The sequence below is a fragment of the Symphalangus syndactylus genome, chromosome 17 (assembly GCF_028878055.3).
Source record: "Symphalangus syndactylus isolate Jambi chromosome 17, NHGRI_mSymSyn1-v2.1_pri, whole genome shotgun sequence".
NCBI classification, from domain to species: Eukaryota; Metazoa; Chordata; class Mammalia; order Primates; family Hylobatidae; genus Symphalangus; species Symphalangus syndactylus.
In genome coordinates, this window is record NC_072439.2 from 24,518,190 (window position 1) to 24,536,761 (window position 18,572).

At 41.4% G+C, this 18,572-nt stretch overlaps 2 protein-coding genes across 7 annotated transcripts in view; both read left to right on the top strand.

Annotated features, from left to right (window-relative positions):
- Window positions 1-18,572, top strand: part of ZNF569 (zinc finger protein 569) — a 72,550-nt gene that overhangs the window by 50,474 nt on the left and 3,504 nt on the right. For all 6 annotated transcript variants that reach the window (XM_055247851.2, XM_055249662.2, XM_063621258.1 and 3 more), the window contains 2 exons: window positions 6,519-6,645; window positions 6,937-7,032. In XM_055247851.2, coding sequence (XP_055103826.1) covers window positions 6,519-6,645; window positions 6,937-7,032 — 223 coding nt within the window. The remainder of the gene's footprint in view (window positions 1-6,518; window positions 6,646-6,936; window positions 7,033-18,572) is intronic.
- LOC129466308 (zinc finger protein 585B) overlaps window positions 1-18,572 on the top strand; it is a 224,412-nt gene that overhangs the window by 19,958 nt on the left and 185,882 nt on the right. The gene's annotated exons all lie outside the window — the stretch shown is intronic.

The window sequence follows — 18,572 nt, forward strand, 5'->3', positions numbered from 1 at the left end:
GGCAGTGAAGAGTTAGGTATTTATTGCAGTCTTTGCAGTCTGAGCTTGTTTATACCTGCCCTTTTTGGCAAGGCTTTCAAGGTATTTGAAGGGACTTGGGTGTTGTGATCTAAGTTTTTGGTCACTGCAGCCATATCTGCATCAGGGAGGCATGCCAAGCCCAGTAACACTGTGGCTCTTACAGAATCATAGAGGTACCACCTTGATGGTCCTAGATAAGATCCAGAAGAATTCTCTGGAAGAATTCTCTGGATTACCAGGTAGAGACTCTTGTTGTCTTACTTTCTCCCAGAGTCTTTCTGTGCTGAGCTCCTGGAGCTGGGGGAGGGGTGACACAAGCACCCCTGTGGCCACCACCACTGGGACTGCACTGGGTCAGATGAAGCCAGCACAGCACTGAGTCTCACCCAAGGCCCACAGTAACCACTGCCTGGCTGTCGCCTGTGTTCACTGAAAGCCCTGTCGCTCTACATTCAGCAGGTGGCAAAGCCAGCCAGTCTTGTATCCTTATCTTTAGAGTAGCAAGTTCCCCCCAGCCACAGGCAGGTCCAGAGATGCCGTCCAGGAGCCAGGGCCTGCAGTCAGAAACCTTAGGAATCTACTTGGTGCTCTATTCTACGGTGGCTGGACTGGCACCCAAGCCACATGGCAAAGTCCTTCCCACTCTTCCCTCCCCTTTCCATAGGCAGAGGAATTTCTCCCTATGGCTACCACTGACACAGGCCCATGGCAAGTATGGCCTGGCTACTTACAATGTTCACTCCAGGCCCAAGGGCTCTTCAGTCAGCTTGTGGTGAATGTTGCCAGGCCTGGGATTCTCCCTTCAGGCAGCAAGCTCCCCTTTGGCCCAGGGCAGGTACAGAAATGCCATCCAAGAGGCAAGGCCTGGAATTGGGGACCCCAAGAACCCACTTGGTGCTGTACCCCACTGTGGCCAAGTTGGTACCTAAGGTGCAAGACAAAGTTCCCTGTACTTTTCCCTCTCCTTTTCTCAAGCAGGAGTCTCTCCCTGTAGCCAGCACGTCTCTGAGTCTCACCCAAGGCCCACGGTGAGTACTACCTGGCTACCACTGCTGACTGTTCAGGGCTCAAGGGCTCTTTAGTCAGTAGGTGATAAATGCTGCCAAGACTGAATTCTTCCTCTCAAGGCAGCGGGTTCCCTTCTGGTCCAGGGTGTGTCTAGAAGTTTCATCCAGGAGCTAGCACATGGAATAGGGGCCTCTGCCTGGTGCTCTATCATACTGTGGCTGAGCTGGTATCCAAGGTGCAAGACAAAGTCCTCTTTACTCTTCCCTCTCCTCTTCTCAAGTGGAAGGAAGGGGTCTCTCCTGGAGCTGCGAGCTGCACTACCTCGGGTTAGGGAAAGGGTGGCAAAAGCACTCCCTTGGCTACCCTGGCTGGTGTCCCACTGGATCCCATGCCCCCCAGTCCACTGGCTCCAAGCCCAGCACAGCACCAGGACTTGCCCAGGAATTGCAATTCCTGTGGCCTAGACCGCCTTTCAAGTTCACTTAGGACCCTAGAGCCCTTTAGCCCATGGTGGTGAGGCTTGCCAGAATTCAGGTTCCTACTACTACAATGGACAATTCCCCTAGACTGGCTGGGGCTGGTCTAAATACTTCTGGTGTGGGCACCAACTGAGTTCTCCCCGGTGTTGCGTTCTGCTGTGACAGGGCACCACTGAGTTCCAATGCAAAGCCCTACAATCATCTGGTCTCCCTCCTCCAGGTGCACAGATTCTCTCTCAGCACCATATGGCCACTGTCAGAGGATAGGGGAGGGATAGCGTCAGCAATTCACGACTGTCTTTCCTACCCTCCTCAGTGCCTCTTTCAGTGATGTGAAGTTAAAACCAGATACTGTGATTGCTGACCTGATTTTTGGTTATGATGAAGATGCTTTTTTGTGTGGATAGTTGTTCAATTTGGTGTGCCTGTGGGGAGTATGATCAGTGGAGGCTTCTATTGGGCCCTCTTTCCCTGCTTCCTCTCTGATAGTATTTTTTTTTTCTTTCAGAACTTCGAATATGTTGTCCCATTGCTATTTGTCCTCCATTGTGTTTGATGAGAAGTCAGCTATTAGTTTTATTGTGGTTGGTGAAGATAATGAACTATTTTCCCTAGCTGTTTTCAAGATTTTCTCTTTATATTTATTTTCAACATTTTGACTGTGATGTGTTTAGGTGTGTACCTTGTTGCGTTTATCCTACTGGAAATTCGTTGAGCTTGAATATGTACATTAGTGTTTTTCATCAGATGTGGGAAGTTTTCAGCCATTATGTCTTTGAATATTTTTCTGTCCTTTTCTCTCTCCTCTCTTACACTTAAATTATGCATATGTTGATGCACTTATTGCTCTAGCTCACATTTCTGAGTCTATATTCCTTTTTTTTTGTTTTGTTTTGTTTTTTGTTTGTTTTTTGAGATAGGGTCTCACTCTGTCACCCAGGCTGGAGTGCAGTGGCACAATTATAGCTCACTGTAACCTTGAATGAACTCTTGGGCTAAATCAATCCTCCCACCTCTGTCTCCTGAGTGGCTAGGACTATAGGCATGTGCCACCACACCTGGCTGATTTCTTAAATTTTTTGGTAGAGATAGGGTCTCACCATCTTGCCCAGGCTGTTCTTGAACTCCTGGCCTCCAGTGATCCTCCCACCTTGGCCTCCCAAAGCACTGGGATTACAGGCATGAGCCACTGTGTCCAGCCTGTATTCATTTTTCTTCATCCTTTTTTCTGTTCTTCTTCAAATTGCATCATTTTTATTGATCTGTCTTCAAGTTTACTAATAGTTTTTTCTGCCAACTCAGACCACCCTGAAGCTGTGAGAAAGTCTCAGCCAGGCCAAAGGGGAGTTGCTGACCAAAGCTTTCCCACAAGAGGAAAACCATATCAAGTGTAATAGTCCAGACTTTAATAGCCTCACTATGCTGAGCCTGTGGCTGGAAGCAGTGTTGGGGTATCATGGCCTCAGCATGAAAATGGAGCAGCTGGAGGCTGTTTGCCAACTATGCTTCTCACAGTGGATTCCCTTAAAGAGGATTTGAGCACCACGCCTTCATAGCTGCCAAAGGATGGCCAGATCTGGCATGAACATATTAATCTGCTAGTATTACACTTGACTGCCTGTGATAGAAAGCCCAGATAACCTTTGCTTAAACAAGACAGAAGTTTATTTGTCTCTCATATTGAAGTTCAGGGCTGGTCCTGTAGCTCCAAATGGCAGAGAACGAAACTCTTTCTCCTTCATTGCTCTGCCGTTCTCAGTTGTTGGCTTCTGCCTCATTATCTCAAATGGCTGTATTTGCTCTAACCATAACATTGACTTACCAGTCTACAAGAAGGTAGAAGCTTGGGAGAAATGGTATACCTTGTGCCTTTATACTTACTTAGCAGTTGGCATGCAGTCCTTTCATCTCACTGTCGAGAACTTTATCATATAAACATATTAATACTTATTTCAGCAGCCCATGTACCTGGCCAGAAATTGGGAAGACAGAATAAATATTGGAATAGAAGAATAACAGTGGGTGCTACAGTATTGCCCTGTTGGGATTTTCTTCTTCTTTTTTTTAAGATCAGTCTTAGGCTTATGTTTCCCTTTAACTTATTCATTTCATTATGAACTTAAAAATTTCAGGCTGGGTGTGGTGGCTCACACCTGTAATGCCAGCACTTTGGGAGGCCGAGGCAGGCAGATCATTTGAGGTCAGGAGTTAGAGACCAGCTTGGCCAACATGGGGACACCCCGTCTATACTGAAAATACAAAAATCAGCTGGGTGTGGTGGTGCACGCCTGTAGTCCCAGCTACTTGGGAGGCCGAGGCAGGAGAATCACTTGAATCCAGGAGACGGAGGTTGTAGAGAGCCAACATCATGCCACACTGCACTCCAGCCTGGGCAACAGGGCGAGACTCTATCTCAAAAAAAAAAAAGAAAAAAAAAGTTTCAACCACAGATATGTACTGCTTTAAATATCAATGAGTTTTAATAGTTTTTCCTAATTTGGGATGTTTATTTTTCTTCATTAAGCTTACTAAACATTTGCCTAATTCATTCTTCTCAAACTATCAACTTTTTTTTTTTTTAAGAGACAGGGTCTTGCTCTATTGCCGAGGCTGCTGGAGTGCAGTGGCGAGATCATGGCTCACTGCAGCCTCAAACTCCCAGGCTTAAGCAGTCCTCCCACCTCAGCCTCCCAAGTATCTGAGACTATAGCCACACACCACCATACATGGCATTCATTCATTCATTGTAGAGATGGGGTTTTGCTGTATTGCCCAGACTGGCCCTTGAACTGGCCTCAAGCAGTTCTCCCACCTTGGCCTCCCAAAGTGGTAAAATTAGAGGCGTGAGCCACTGCATCTAGCTCCAGCTTTTAAATATGGAGATTTATGTATATAAGTTCTAAATTTTTCACTTTAAATTGTTTCTGTTTTTGCATTTAATAAATTCTTTATCTCAAGTGTTTTCTTCAAATGTATTTTATTGGTATTCTGTCACTCGAGCTAGGGGCAATAGGATTTTCTTATAAAATCTTTGGTGCTGATTTTTAAAATTTAGTTACTAGTTTAATGATCTGACCTCCTGAAGAAAATACAACTTCCTGAGGAAAAAGTCTGCAGCTGAGGTAGTCCCAGCAAGAGTGTGTCTTATGTGCTCATGTCCTTCCCTGTAATTGGTGAAACTATTATACCAGGGCCAGATTTCACATCATGCTTTCTCCTCAGTCCCACTTCCTCACCAAATGCTTTATCCAAGCTTATTTGGATCTTCCTCCCAGATGAGGGGAAATATTAAAAACCCCTGGATTTCAGGGTTTTTTCTTCTGACACTTTGCCTTTTGCTTCTTGAACGTGTTTATTGCAAACATCATGATTTTCAGCAGGAAGGGGTTTCAGGAGCTGATCTCCCATCAGTACCACGGCTTTCTCTGAGCCCTTAGTGTTAATGGATGTTCATGCTCATAAGTCTCTTTTAGGACCTAGAAACAAATTCTTTGAAACATTGTGAACTAGCTATTGGAGACTTTTTTTTTTCTCACCTAGTCTCTGGTAGAAATTCCTGAAAAAGTAGGAAATATGGATTGCTCCCTTTTTTCCAGGCTGAGTGCTATTTTTTTCTTATGTTCATATACATTTGGGCATTTCTGTTTTGAACTAGGAAGAGTGCATTAGATTTCTATATTCAAATCACATTGCCTTTAAGAAGTTCACCAGTTTTTTTTTTGAAATTCATTCAATAGCTTTTTTTTTTTTTTGAGACAGGGCTTTGCTCTGTCGCCCAGCCAGGCTGGAGTGCAGTGGTGCAGTAACGACTCACTGCAACCTCCACCTCCTGGGCTCAAGCAATCCTTCTACCTCAGCCTACTGAGCAGTTGGGTCTACAGGTGCACACCACCACAGCTGGCTAATTTTTGTATTTTTTGTACAGACAGGGTTTCGCCACATTGCCCAGGCCCGTCTGGAACTCCTGGGCTCAAGGGATTTTCACGTCTCAGTCTCCTAAAGTGCTGGGATTACAGGCATGAGCCATGTAATGCCCAGCCATTCTATAGCTTTTTAAATACACAGTTTCCGTTATAATTCTATTTCTGACCATTAAAAAACAAATTGTTATCAGGGCATATTTTTTTTCTTTTTCTTTTTTTTTTTTTTTTGAGACGGAGTCTCGCTCTGTCACCCAGGCTGGAGTGCAGTGGCGGGATCTCGGCTCACTGCAAGCTCCGCCTCCCAGGTTCATGCCATTCTCCTGCCTCAGCCTCTCCCAGTAGCTGGGACTACAGGCGCCCGCCACCATGCCCGGCTAATTTTTTTTTTGTATTTTTAGTAGAGACGGGGTTTCACCGTGGTCTCGATCTCTTGACCTCGTGATCCGCCTGCCTCGGCCTCCCAAAGTACTGGGATTACAAGCGTGAGCCACCGCGCCCGGCCTAGCATATTTTTTTTTCATGGTTGTCTCTGAGATTCTATCTGTGGCCCCTTTTCCAGTACATGTAAACTCTTTGAGCAATCAGATCCCATTTTCATGGCTGCAGACACATATTATAGGCTGATGACCAATAAATCTTCATTTCCAGTGTGGATTTCTCCTGATCTCATGAACAATATGTCCAACTGCTAAATCAGTGGCTATCTCCAGTTGCGTGTCCCACCATACCACAGATTTCACCTATCATTCTGTCCCCTGCTTCTGCTTCCATCTAAGCCCTGGCTTTCATTTTTTCCTGCCTTTGGTATCTTGTGAGATCTCAAACACTTAACTTGGTTAAAGTTTTATTTTTCTGTTTCTTTCACACTCAGTATAAATTGGTACCTAAGATCTCCCCTTTAACTCATGGTAGATATTAAAGACATGTGCTTGCTAAATCAGTGAATGAACATAAACTGACAGGATGCTGCTAATATGATGGGCTTTTAAAATAACCTCTGATTAATATCAGAACAAGGTTCAATATATTTTGTTTACAATCACCTAAGATGTATGACTTCAGATTGAGTGGGAGTGTGTTGTTACAGGGAATAGTGACATTCAAAGATGTGGCTATCGACTTCACCCAGGAGGAGTGGAAGAGACTGGATCCTGCTCAGAGAAACCTATACCGGAACGTGATGCTAGAAAACTATAACAACTTAATCACAGTGGGTAAGAGTAATTTACTATATAATTCAAACTCTGGAAAGAAAGTACCTTTTTTTCTCCCAGTGTTTCTGAAATATGTGGACCTTTTAAATATTAGAGTGAGCTTGGCCTTGGGATGCTTTTGCTCATGTGAATGTCCATGCTGCAGTTTTCAGAGCAAAAGGGGACAGCATCCCCAGAAGCCACATTTTCTTGTCCTTTAGAAAGCCTGGTTTTCCTGGGCCAGCCTCAATTTTTGGGTGGTTCTTTGTTCCTAGTATGTATGCCCAAATCTATGTAACTTCCCTTTGACAGGCTATCCGTTCACCAAACCTGATGTGATTTTCAAATTGGAGCAAGAAGAAGAACCATGGGTGATGGAGGAAGAAGTATTAAGGAGACACTGGCAAGGTTAGTGGAAGGGAACCAGACAGGTGAGGAGAGGTCAGGGCCCTGTTAATGATTAATCAGTGAATGGTTGATCCCTCTAAAATATTCTTCAAAGATATTTTCAGAGCTTGGCACAGTGGTTCATGCCTATAGTCCCAGCACTTTGGGAAGCCAAGGTGGAAGGATTGCTTTAAGGATATTTTCAGAGCTTGGCACAGTGGTTCATGCCTATAGTCCCAGCACTTTGGGAAGCCAAGGTGGGAGGATTGCTTGAGTCCAGGAGTTTGGAACCAGCCAGGGCAACATAGTGAGACCTCATCTCTAAAAAAAAGAAAAAGAAAAATTAGGCCTGGCACAGTGGCTCGTGCCTGTAATCCCCACACTTTGGGAGGCCGAGGTGGGCAGATCATGAGGTCAGGAGATCGAGACCATCCTGGCAAACACGGTGAAACCCCATCTCTACTAAAAATACAAAAAATTAGCCGGGCGTGGTGGCACACGCCTGTAGTCCCAGCTACTCGGGAGGCTGAGGCAGGAGAATCGCTTGAACCCAGGAGGCAGAGGTTGCAGTGAGCCAAGATCACGCCACTGCACTCCAGCCTGGGCAACAGAGCGAGACTCCGTCAAAAAAAAAAAAAAAAAAAATTAGCCACGTGTGGTGGCACACGCTTGTGATCCCAGCTGCTTGGGAGGCTGAGGTGGGAGGATCACTTGAGCCTAGGAGGTTGAGGCTGCAGTAAGCCATGATCACAGCACTGCACTTTAGCCTAGGCAACGGAGTGAGACCCTGTCTCAAAAAATACATGTATATTTTCAGAAAGCATGTAGACCTTTTGTGTGTGTGTGTGTGACAGAGTCTCACTCTGTCACCAGGCTGTAGTACAGTGGCGCAATCTCGGCTCACTGCAACCCCCGCCTCCTGGGTTCAAGTGATTTTCCTGCCTCAGCCTCCTGGTAGCTGGGACTACAGGCGTGTGCCACCACACCCTGCTAATTTTTTGTATTTTTAGTAGAGGCAGGGTTTCACCATGTTAGCCAGGATGGTCTTGATCTCCTGACCTCGTGATCTGCCCACCTTGGCCTCCCAAAGTGCTGGATTACAGGCGTGAGCCACCATGCCTGGCTTTTTTTTTTTTTTTTTTTTGAGACAGAGTCTCACTCTGTTCACTCAGGCTGGAGTGCAGTGGCACAATCTTGGCTCACTGCAACCTCTGGCTCCTGGGTTCAAATGATTCTCATGCCTCAGTCTCCCGAGTATCTGGGACTGTAGGCATGCGCCAGCACGCCCAGCTGATTTTTTGGTATTTTTAGTAGGGATGGATTTCACTATGTTGGCCAGGCTGGTCTTGAACTCCTGACCTCAAGTGATCTGCCCGCCTTGGCCTCCCAAAGTGCTGAGATTACAGGCGTGAGCCACCACGCCTGGCCTGATGTACACTTTTCTAGTACAAAAGTGACCACTGATGTAAACTCTTTTTTATAAACCTAAGATGTCATTTCTAGATACCATTCTTAATTTCTTTCCTCAGAACTTAGAGATCTGGTTGGCTTTATTACCTGTGTGCTAGATACCAACCTTACCTAATAAGTTTCCAGCCTTACTTTGATAATTATTCTATTATTAGCATCTTCAGGAGTACCGTCCACCCTCATATACAGGATCCTTTCTTTTTGCATACATTCACTAATTTGCAGTTGTTAAATTAAACCTACTGACATTTATAGTCCCTTACTTTCTCTTCTTTCTTCCATTCTAAATGTCTGAAATGTCATACAGTCATACTTCCCACTGTATTTTTAGGTTTTGCTCTCATACTTCAATAATCACTACCACCCTTTTATTTCAATACAAGTTTTAAGTCAGTGCCGATTTTTTGGTAGCTCCCATTTTCTGATATATTTGTCATGTATATATGCAAGTGTATGTAATGTATGTGTGCATCTATATATACCCACATATACATACATACACATACATATATATGTCCATATACATGTATTTTGAATTTTATAAAGTCACTTTTGCCCTCCAAAGAGACTGTAATAATTTATATTTCTACCAGTAACTTCAACCAGTATAGTCTGTTAGCATTTAAAAAAATTGTTGCCAATCTGATAGGTGAAAAATGGCAGCTAATTATAGTTTGAATTTACATTTCCTTTATGATGAAGGCAAGCATTTTTTCATGTTTCCAATCTATATTTCTTTGTTTTAATAAACAGTTGGTATCCTTTGCCCTTGTTTCTGTTGAGTTCTTAATTTGTATGAACTCTTAACATATTGAGCTGATTGGCACATCATCTGTCATATGTTTTTCTTGTGTTTTTTTCCCAAAGAGATTATTCCTCATTGAAGTACTTTTTTGCCACCTCGACTTTTTAAAATATTCATGTAGTTAAAACAATCTGTTCCTATAGGAGATTATCACAATTTTAAAAATGTATATGGGTCAATTATGTTTAGATATTTCTCAATAATGACTCATCCTCTTATGTTTGCTATGAATTTAAATGTTTATACTTTTAAAGTTTTTAATGTCGATGTTAGACTGGTTTTATAAATAGAGTTTGGAAGACTTCCTTAATGCTCTAGAGCATTTATATAGCATTAGTGTTATAACTCCCTTGAAAATTTGGTAGACGTTACCTGTTGAACTATTTGGACCTTGTGTATTTTTGAGGGAAGTTTCCTTGACATCTCTTTTCATTTTTCCTTTTATAACTATCCTATGTGTATGTAAATATATTTTTGTCTTTTGGCATTAATTTTTGATAATAGATTATATTTTTCCATGAAATTATCCACTTAATTCGAGTCTTCAAATTAATTTTCACAGAGTTGACAAAGTAACTTCCATAAATATTAAAATTTCCTCTGTATCTGTAAAAAGTTACCACACATTGATATTCCAGGATCATCTATTATATTTGACAATTTGTTTAATCTGTATTTTCAAATGTTTTGGTATGAAATTATTTGTAGTGTTCTCTGATTTTAGCTAATAGTTGCTTGTTTTTCTATTGTTTATTTTTTGTGTGGGATAGGTAGGTGGAGAGGTATTCTTGGAGGTTTGTGCTATATCCTATAGACCCAGTGATGCATCAGAATGTCTGTTTTATCCATTACCTTGTTTTGCAGTGTGACATTGCCGTACCGTAAATCTAATGGTGAAAGTTCTGTTCCCATCCCCCACCACAATATTCTTCATTTCAATGGTGGTTTTCTTTTTCTCTTCCAATTATTTCCTTGGTTCTGCTGGCAAACTTTTATCCCTTTCTGTTTTCTCATTGATTCTTCCTCATGCATTTATGCAGGCATATCTCATGTTATTATGCTTTGCTTTATTGCGCTTGTCAAATGTTCCATTTTTTATAAATTGAAGGCTTGTGGCAGCCCTGCATCGAACAAGTCCATTGGCACCATTTTTCCAACAGCATGTGCTCACTTTGTGTGTCTGTGTCACATTCTTGCAGTATTTCAAACCTTTTGATTATATTTATTATCTGTTATGGGGATCTGTGATCAGTGATCTTTGATGTTACTGTTGTCATTGTTTTGGGGTGCCACAAACTTCATGATGGCAGACTTAATTGATGTTAAATGTTGTATGTGTTCTGACTATTCTACTGACTATCCATTCTCATCTCTCTCCCTTTTTCTGGGTCTCTCTCTTCCCTGAAACACAACAATATTGAAATTAGGGCAATTAATAACCCTACAATGACCTCTAAGTGTTCAAGTGAAAGGAAGAATCGCACATCTCTCACTTTATATTAAAAGCTAGGAATGATTAAGCTTAGTGAAGGCATGTTAAAAGCCAAGATAGACCAAAAGCAAAGCCTTTTGTGTTTGCCAAGTTGTGAATGCAAAGGAAAAGTTCTTGAAGTAAATGTAAAGTGCTGGCCGGGCGTGGTGGCTCACACCTGTAATCCTAGCACTTTGGGAGGCTGAGGCCAGTGGATTGCTTGGGCCCAGGAGTACAAGACCAGACTGGGCAACACGGTGAAACCCTGTCTCTACTAAAAATACAAAAATTAGCTGGATGTAATGGTGCACGCCTGTAGTCCCAGCTGCTTGGGAGGCTGAGACGAGAGGATCACTTGAGTCTAAGAGATGGAGGTTGCAGTGAGCTGAGATCACACTACTGCATCCCAGCCTGGGTGACAGAGCAAGACCCTGTCTCAAAAAAAAAAAAAAAAAAAAGTGCCACTATAGTATACACACAAATGATAAGATGATAAGAAAGCAAAATAGCCTTATTGTTGATAGGGAGAAAGTTTTAGTTGTCTGGGCAGAAAATCAAACCAGCCACAGCATTCCCTTAAGCCAAAGCATAATCCAAGACAAGCCCCTAATTATCTTCAATTCTATGAAGGCTTAGAGGTGAGGAAGCTGCAGAAGAAAAGTTTGAAGCTAGCTGAGGTTGGTTCATAAGGTTTAAGGAAAGAGGCCATCTCCATAACATAAAAATACAGGGTAAAGCAGTAAGAGCCGATGGAAGCTGCAGTAAATTATCCAGAAGATCTAGCTAAGATTATTGATGAATGTAGCTAGCTAAACCATAGCGTTCCGATGTAGATGCAACAGCCTTCTATTGGAAGAAGATGTCATCTAGGACTTTCACAGCTAGAGAGGTGAAGTCAGTGGCTGACTTCAAAGTTTCAAATGACAGACTGACCCTCCTGTTATGGGCTAATGCAGGTGGTGACTTTAAGTTGGAGCCAGTATTCATTTCCCATTCTAAAAATCCTAGGGCCCTTAAGAATTATGCTAAATACACCCTGCTTGTGCTCTATAAATGGAATAACAATGCCTGGATGGTAGCACATCTGTTTACAGCATTGATTTGCTAAATATTTTAAGCCCATTGTTGATACCTACTGCTCACGAAAAAAAAAGTTCCTTTGAAAATATTATTGCTCATTGACAGTGCACTTGGTCACCCAAGAGCTCTAATGGAGACGTACAAGGAGATCAGTGTCGGTTTTCATGCCTACTAATAGAACATCCATTCTGCAGCTCATGGATCAAGCAGTAATTTTGACTTTCAAGTCTTATTACTTAAGAAATACATTCTGTAATGTAATAGCTTCCATAGGTAATGATTCCTCTGATGGATCTGGGTAAATTAAAGAGTGTAAAAACTGGCTGGAAAGGATTCATGTTTCTAGGTGCTATTATGAATATTCATGACTCATGAGAGGAGATCAGAATATCAACAGGAGTTTGAAAGAGGTTCATTCGACACTCATGGATGACTTTGAAGGATTCAAGACTTCAGTGGAGGAAGTAATTGTAGATGTGCAACTAGCAAGAGTAGAATTAGAAGTAGAGCCGGAAGATGTGACTGAATTGCTGCAGTCTCGTGATTGCCGGGATAAGGATTACTTCTTATGGGTGAACAAAGAAAGTAATTTCTTTAGGATCTACTCCTGGTGAAGATGCTGTGCACATTGTGGAAATCAATGATTTAGAATATTCCGTAAATATAATTGATAAAGCAGTGGTAGGATTTGAGAGGAGTGACTACAATTTCGAAAGAAGTCCTACTGTGGGTAAAGTACTATCAAACAACATCACATGCTACAGAGAAACTTTTTGTGAAAGAAAAGTCAATCTGTGTGACTCTTCATTGTTATCTTAAGAAATTGGGGCCGGGCGCAGTGGCTCACGCCTGTAATCCCAGCACTTTGGGAGGCCGAGGTGGGCAGATCAAGAGGTCAGGAGTTCAAGACTAGCCTGGCCAACACAGTGAAACCCCATCTCTACTAAAAATACAAAAAAAATTAGCCTGGACTGGTGGCACGCACCTGTAATCCGAGCTACTCAGGAGGCTGAGGCAGGAGAATCGCTTGAACCTGGGAGGCAGAGGTTGCAGTGGGCAGAGATCGAGCCACTGCACTCTAGCCTCTGCACTCTAGCCTGGGCAACAGAGGGAGACTCCATCTCAAAAAAAGAAAAGAAAAGAAAAGAAAAAAATTGCTACAGCCACCCCAACTTTCTGTAATTCCCCCTTGATTAGTCAGCAGCCATCAACATTGAGGAAGACACCTATCAGCAAAAAGATTATGACTCACTGAAGGTTCAGATGATTGTTAGCATTTTTTAGCAATATTTTTAAATTAAGATGTAGTACATTTTTTAGACATGATGCTATTATGTACGTAATAGACTAAGTATATAGTATTAATTTTTTTTTTTTTGAGATGGAGTCTCTCTTAGTCACCCAGGCTGGAGTGCAGTGGCGTGATCTCGGCTCACTGCAACCTCCACCTCCCAGGTTCAAATGATTCTCCTGCCTCAGCCTCCCAGTAGCTGGGATTACAGGCGCCTGCCACCACGCCCGGCTAATTTTTTTGAATTTTTAGTAGAGACAGGGTTTCACCATATGGTCCAGGCTGGTCCTGAACCCCTGACCTCAAATGATTCACCCACCTCGGCCTCCCAAAGTGCTGGGATTACAGTCGTGAGCCACCGCACCCGGCCAACATAACTTTTATATGCACTGGGAAACCAAAAAAGTTGTGTGACATGCTTTATTGTGGTGGTGTGGAACTGAACCCACAGTATCTCTGAAGTATGCCTATGTTTCTATTTTGAATTATTGATTTGTAGATTTTATTATCTTTTTGTATATTCGTTGTAATACATTTAGTCAAGATTATTATTTATGTAAACTATCAGGGAAACAGACAACCTACAGAATGGGAGAAAATACTTGCAAACTATGCATCTGACTAATATCCAGCATCTATAAGGAACTTAAATTTACAAGAAAAAAAGCCCTATTAAAAGGACATGAACAGACACTTTTCAAGACATAAATATGGCCAAGAAGCTTATGAAAGAAAGTTCAATATCACTGATTGTTAAAGAAATCCAAATCACCATAATGAGATACCATCTCACACCAGTCATAATGGCCATTATTAAAAAGCCAAAAAATAACAGATGCTGGCAGTGAGGAGAAAAATTTCCATTTTCCTATTGGAAGTAAGCAGCAATAGGGAACTGAATATCTCAGCCTTATTAAATATGTAAACTTTTGCTTGTTCTCCTTGTTTGAGCCAGTTTGTTTTCCCTGTATTCTTCTACCTGGTGTCCCTGACTCTAGAGTCTGTCTGGTTCCATTTCTCCAGAAGCAGAGAGTAGTCTCCCATCTTCTCTAGGAAGTGATAGGTCCTCATTGCACAGTGCAGGCAATTGTTTGCCTTATAGACTTCCATTCAATTCTGTTATTTTTTAGGGCCCCTGTTCATTCCCATCTTTCATGGTGCATGACTTCTCTAATTTCTCAGCCTTTCTTTAGTTATATAGTAGGAACTTGCTTTTTGACATCTTCGTCTGCAGGCACATGGGTTTTAGCGTTCTCAGTTCTTCTGTTACATAATAGTCCTTTCATCTTCTTCCATCTGCTAAAATTATGTTTACATCCATCATCCATTGTTGTCTGTTATGGTCTTTGTCTTCGTTGGTTTATGCCTTTTAAATGATACCGTATTAGTGCACTTTTGCATAGAATCTGAGCTAAACTCATGTATTTATTATGCCATATTTAACCTCAACTTCTTACTATTTTTTTCTCCTCTGGTCACTATATTTGCCCCTATACAATTAACCTAGGTGGGCCTCTCCAGTTTTATGTTCCAATTCCATCATCCAGTTTTTTTTTTTTTTTTTTGGAGACGGAGTCTCGCTCTGTCACCCAGGCTGGAGTGCAGTGGCGCAGTCTCGGCTCACTGCAAGCTCCGCCTCCCGGGTTCACGCCATTCTCCTGTCTCAGCCTCTCCGAGTAGCTGGGACTACAGGCGCCCGCCACCACGCCCGGCTAATTTTTTTGTATTTTTAGTAGAGACGGGGTTTCACCGTGGTCTCGATCTCCTGACCTTGTGATCCGCCCGCCTCGGCCTCCCAAAGTGCTGGGATTACAAGCGTGAGCCACCGCGCCCGGCCCCATCATCCAGTTTTTAACCTTCCTATTGGTTCTTCTCATTTTATTGATTATTGCAGTGTTCAGAACAATTTTATTTGTTTACACTGGATATATAACACATATTCATAGAACAGAACTTTTATTTTATTTTATTTTATTATTATTATTATTATTTTTTGAGATGGAGTCTCACTCTGTTACCCAGGCTGGAGTACAGTGGCGCGATCTTGGCTCACTGCAACCTCCGCCTCCCGGGTTCAAGTGATTCTCCTGTCTCTGCCTCCCGAGTAGCTGGGACTACAGGCACGTGCCACCACACCTGGCTAATTTTTGTATTTTTAGTAGAGACGGGGTTTCACTATGTTGGCCAGGCTAGTCTCTAACTCCTGACCTCGTGATCCACCTGCCTCAACCTGCTGGGATTATAGGCGTGTGCCATCACACCCGGCCAGAACAGAACTTTTAAAGTACAAAAGGATATATGTTGAAAAGTAATTCTTCTCTTACACATTTTTCCCTTCTATGGTGGCAACCCCCAGTATCATTTTCCTTTGAGCTATTCTATTTTCAAACATTTTTATTGAAACCGCTTTAAACTGACATATTAACTTATGAATGTCATCTTTATGCCATTGAATTTTCTTGTCTAAAATGCTTTAATGCCTTTTTCTTAGTTTCCTAGGGCTGCTGAAACAAAGTACCACAAACTGGGTAACTTAGAAATAACAGGAATTGGCCAGGTGTGGTGGCCCATGCCTGTAATCCCAGCACTTTGAGAGGCCGAGGCAGGTGGATCACCTGAGCTCAGGAGTTTGAGACCACCCAGGGCAACATGGTGAAACCCCATCTCTACTAAAAATATGAAAAAAATAACCAGGTGTGGTGGCGCACGCCTCTAGTCCCAGCTACTTGGGAGGTTGAGGTAGGAGAATCAGTTGAGCCCCAGAGTCAAAGGTTGCAGTGAGCCGAGATCGCGCCACTGCACTCCAGCTTGGGCTACAGAGTGAGACTCCGTCTCTAAAAAATAAAAAAAATAACTATTCTCACAGTTCTGGAGGCCAGAAGTCTAAAATCAAGGTGTCAGTAGGGCCATACTCCCTCTGAAACCTGTAGGGAAGGATTCTTCCTTGCCTCTTTCAGCTTCTGGTATTCTCAGACATTCCTTGGTTTGTGGCAGTGGAACTCTACTATGTCTCTCTGTCTTCGCATGGCATTTCTTCCGTGTCTCTTGTCTCTTCATGTAGCATTTTTTGTAAGAACACAAGTCATATTGCATTGGGAATTCTCTTATTCCAGTTTGACCTCATCTTAACTAATTTCATCTTCAATGACCCTATTTCTAAATGAAGCCTCATTCTGAGGCACTAGGAGTTAGGACTTGAATTCAGTCCATAACACAATTCAATCCATAACACCATTCCATTTGTTCAAGTCTGTGTGTTCATTTTAAACTTTTCTTCATATGGTTTTTTGACATTTTTTATTTTTGTATATTTTTCATACTTTTTGTTGTCATTGTAAATGTAGTTTTTAATTTGATAATTTCTAAATATAGTCAGCCCTTTCTATCCATGCTTTCTGCAACTACAGATTGAAAATATTCAGGGGAAAAAAGCAACAAAAAATAACAATACAACAATAAAAAAATACAAATTTTAAATTATAGTATAACAATGATTTACATAGCATTCATATTGTATATCAGTATTATAAGTAATCCGGAGATTATTTAAAGTATACAGAAAGATACGCATAGGTTATATGAAAATACTTTATCATTTTATGTAAGGCATTGAGCATCCATGGATTTTGGTATCCACGGGAGGTCCTGGAACCAGTCCCCAATAGAAAATGAGGGATGACTGTAGTTGTTTGTATATGAAGGTTTTAAAAAATAAATATTGATTGATATGTAATGAATTTTTTACTTTTCATAATTGTTCAGATGACTTGATTTTTCAGGTAAACAGTTTTGTTTCTGACAAATAATGTTAATTTTAATTTTCTTTTCCTTTTTTTTGTTTTTGTTTTGTTTTGTTTTGTGTTTTGAGACACAGTTTTAATCTTTCCCCCAGGCTAAAGAGCAGTGGTGATCTCCGCTCACTGCAACCTTAACCTCCCGGGCTTAGGTGATCCTCCCATCTCAGCCTCCCTAGTAGCTGGGACTACAGGCATGCTAATTTTTGTATCTTTTGTAGAAATGGGGTTTTGCCATGTTGCCCAGTCTGGTCTTGAACTCCTGGGCTCAAGAGATCTGCTTGCCTCAGCCTCCCAAAGTGCTAGGATTACAGGCGTGAGCCACTGCACTCACGCCTTTTAATTAAGAAAAGAGGGACAACTCTTTTCTTAATTTTCTTTTTTTTTTCTTCTTTTTTCTTTTGAGATGGAGTCTCGCTGTGTTGCCCAGGCTGGAGTGCAGTGTCGCAATCTTGGCTCACCGCAACCTCCACCTCCCGGGTTCACGCCATTCTCCTGCCTCAGCCTCCCAAGTAGCTGAGACTACAGGCGCCCACCACCATGCCCGGCAAATTTTTTTTTTTTTGTATTTTTAGTAGAGAGTGGTTTCACTGTGTTAGCCGGGATGGTCTTAATCTCCTGACCTCGCGATCCGCCCGCCTCGGCCTCCCAAAGTGCTGGGATTATAGGCATGAGCCACCATGCCCGGCCTCTTAATTTTCATACCTCTGATTTATTTATCTTATTTAATTGTACTACCTAGTACTGCAATGAGTGGTGACAACTCATCTTTTCTTATTTCTGACTTCAATGTGAATGCTTCTGGATGTTTTCCATTAAGTAAAGTGCTGGTGTTTGGGCTGTACTGTACTTTATTCTCAAATTAAATGTTATTTGTTCCTATTTTATATAAAGGATTTTTAAATGAAAAATACATGTTGAGTTTTATATCTTAATATCTACAGAAATGATTACTTGATTTTTTCATTTTTTCAAATGTCATTACTTGATATTTTTCATTAATTTATTTACTTATAGTAATATACTTTCTATTATTTAAACGTATCCCTGGAAAAAATGTACTCAACTCAAATATGATATATTTTATATTTAATGTACTTCTGGGTCACTTTTTTCCTTTTGGGTCATTTTGATGTTTTACATAGAATTTTTACAATGGTTTTCATAAATGAAATTGGATAGTTTGCTTTTTTGGTGTGTCATCTTTGTCAGGTTTTGGTATTAATATATGTTTCATACACAAAAACATTGGGAATTTTTGTCTTTTTTCTTTCACAACATTTTAGACAGCATAGGAGTTGTCCTTTAAAGTCTGTTAGAATTTTTATGTGGATCTCTGGGTTTTTCCTTTTTGTTTTAGGGAATTACTTTTCGTATTTCTTTTCATTTTACGGAAATTGGTTTAGATAAGTTTTTTGCATCTTGTAGAGTCAGTTTTGGTAATTTACAATCCAGAAAAGTGTTTAGATTATAAAAATGTATTTTAATAGAGTCCTGCAAAATGATCTTATAGTTTTTAGCTTCCTGTTTTTGTTTTTTCTCTATCATTATTTCTTCTTACTTCCTTTGTACATTCTGCATTTCCTATTTATTTACCTATTTGTTTTGTTTTCTATCAGATCCTTTTTTAAAGCAATCAAAGCTATTTGT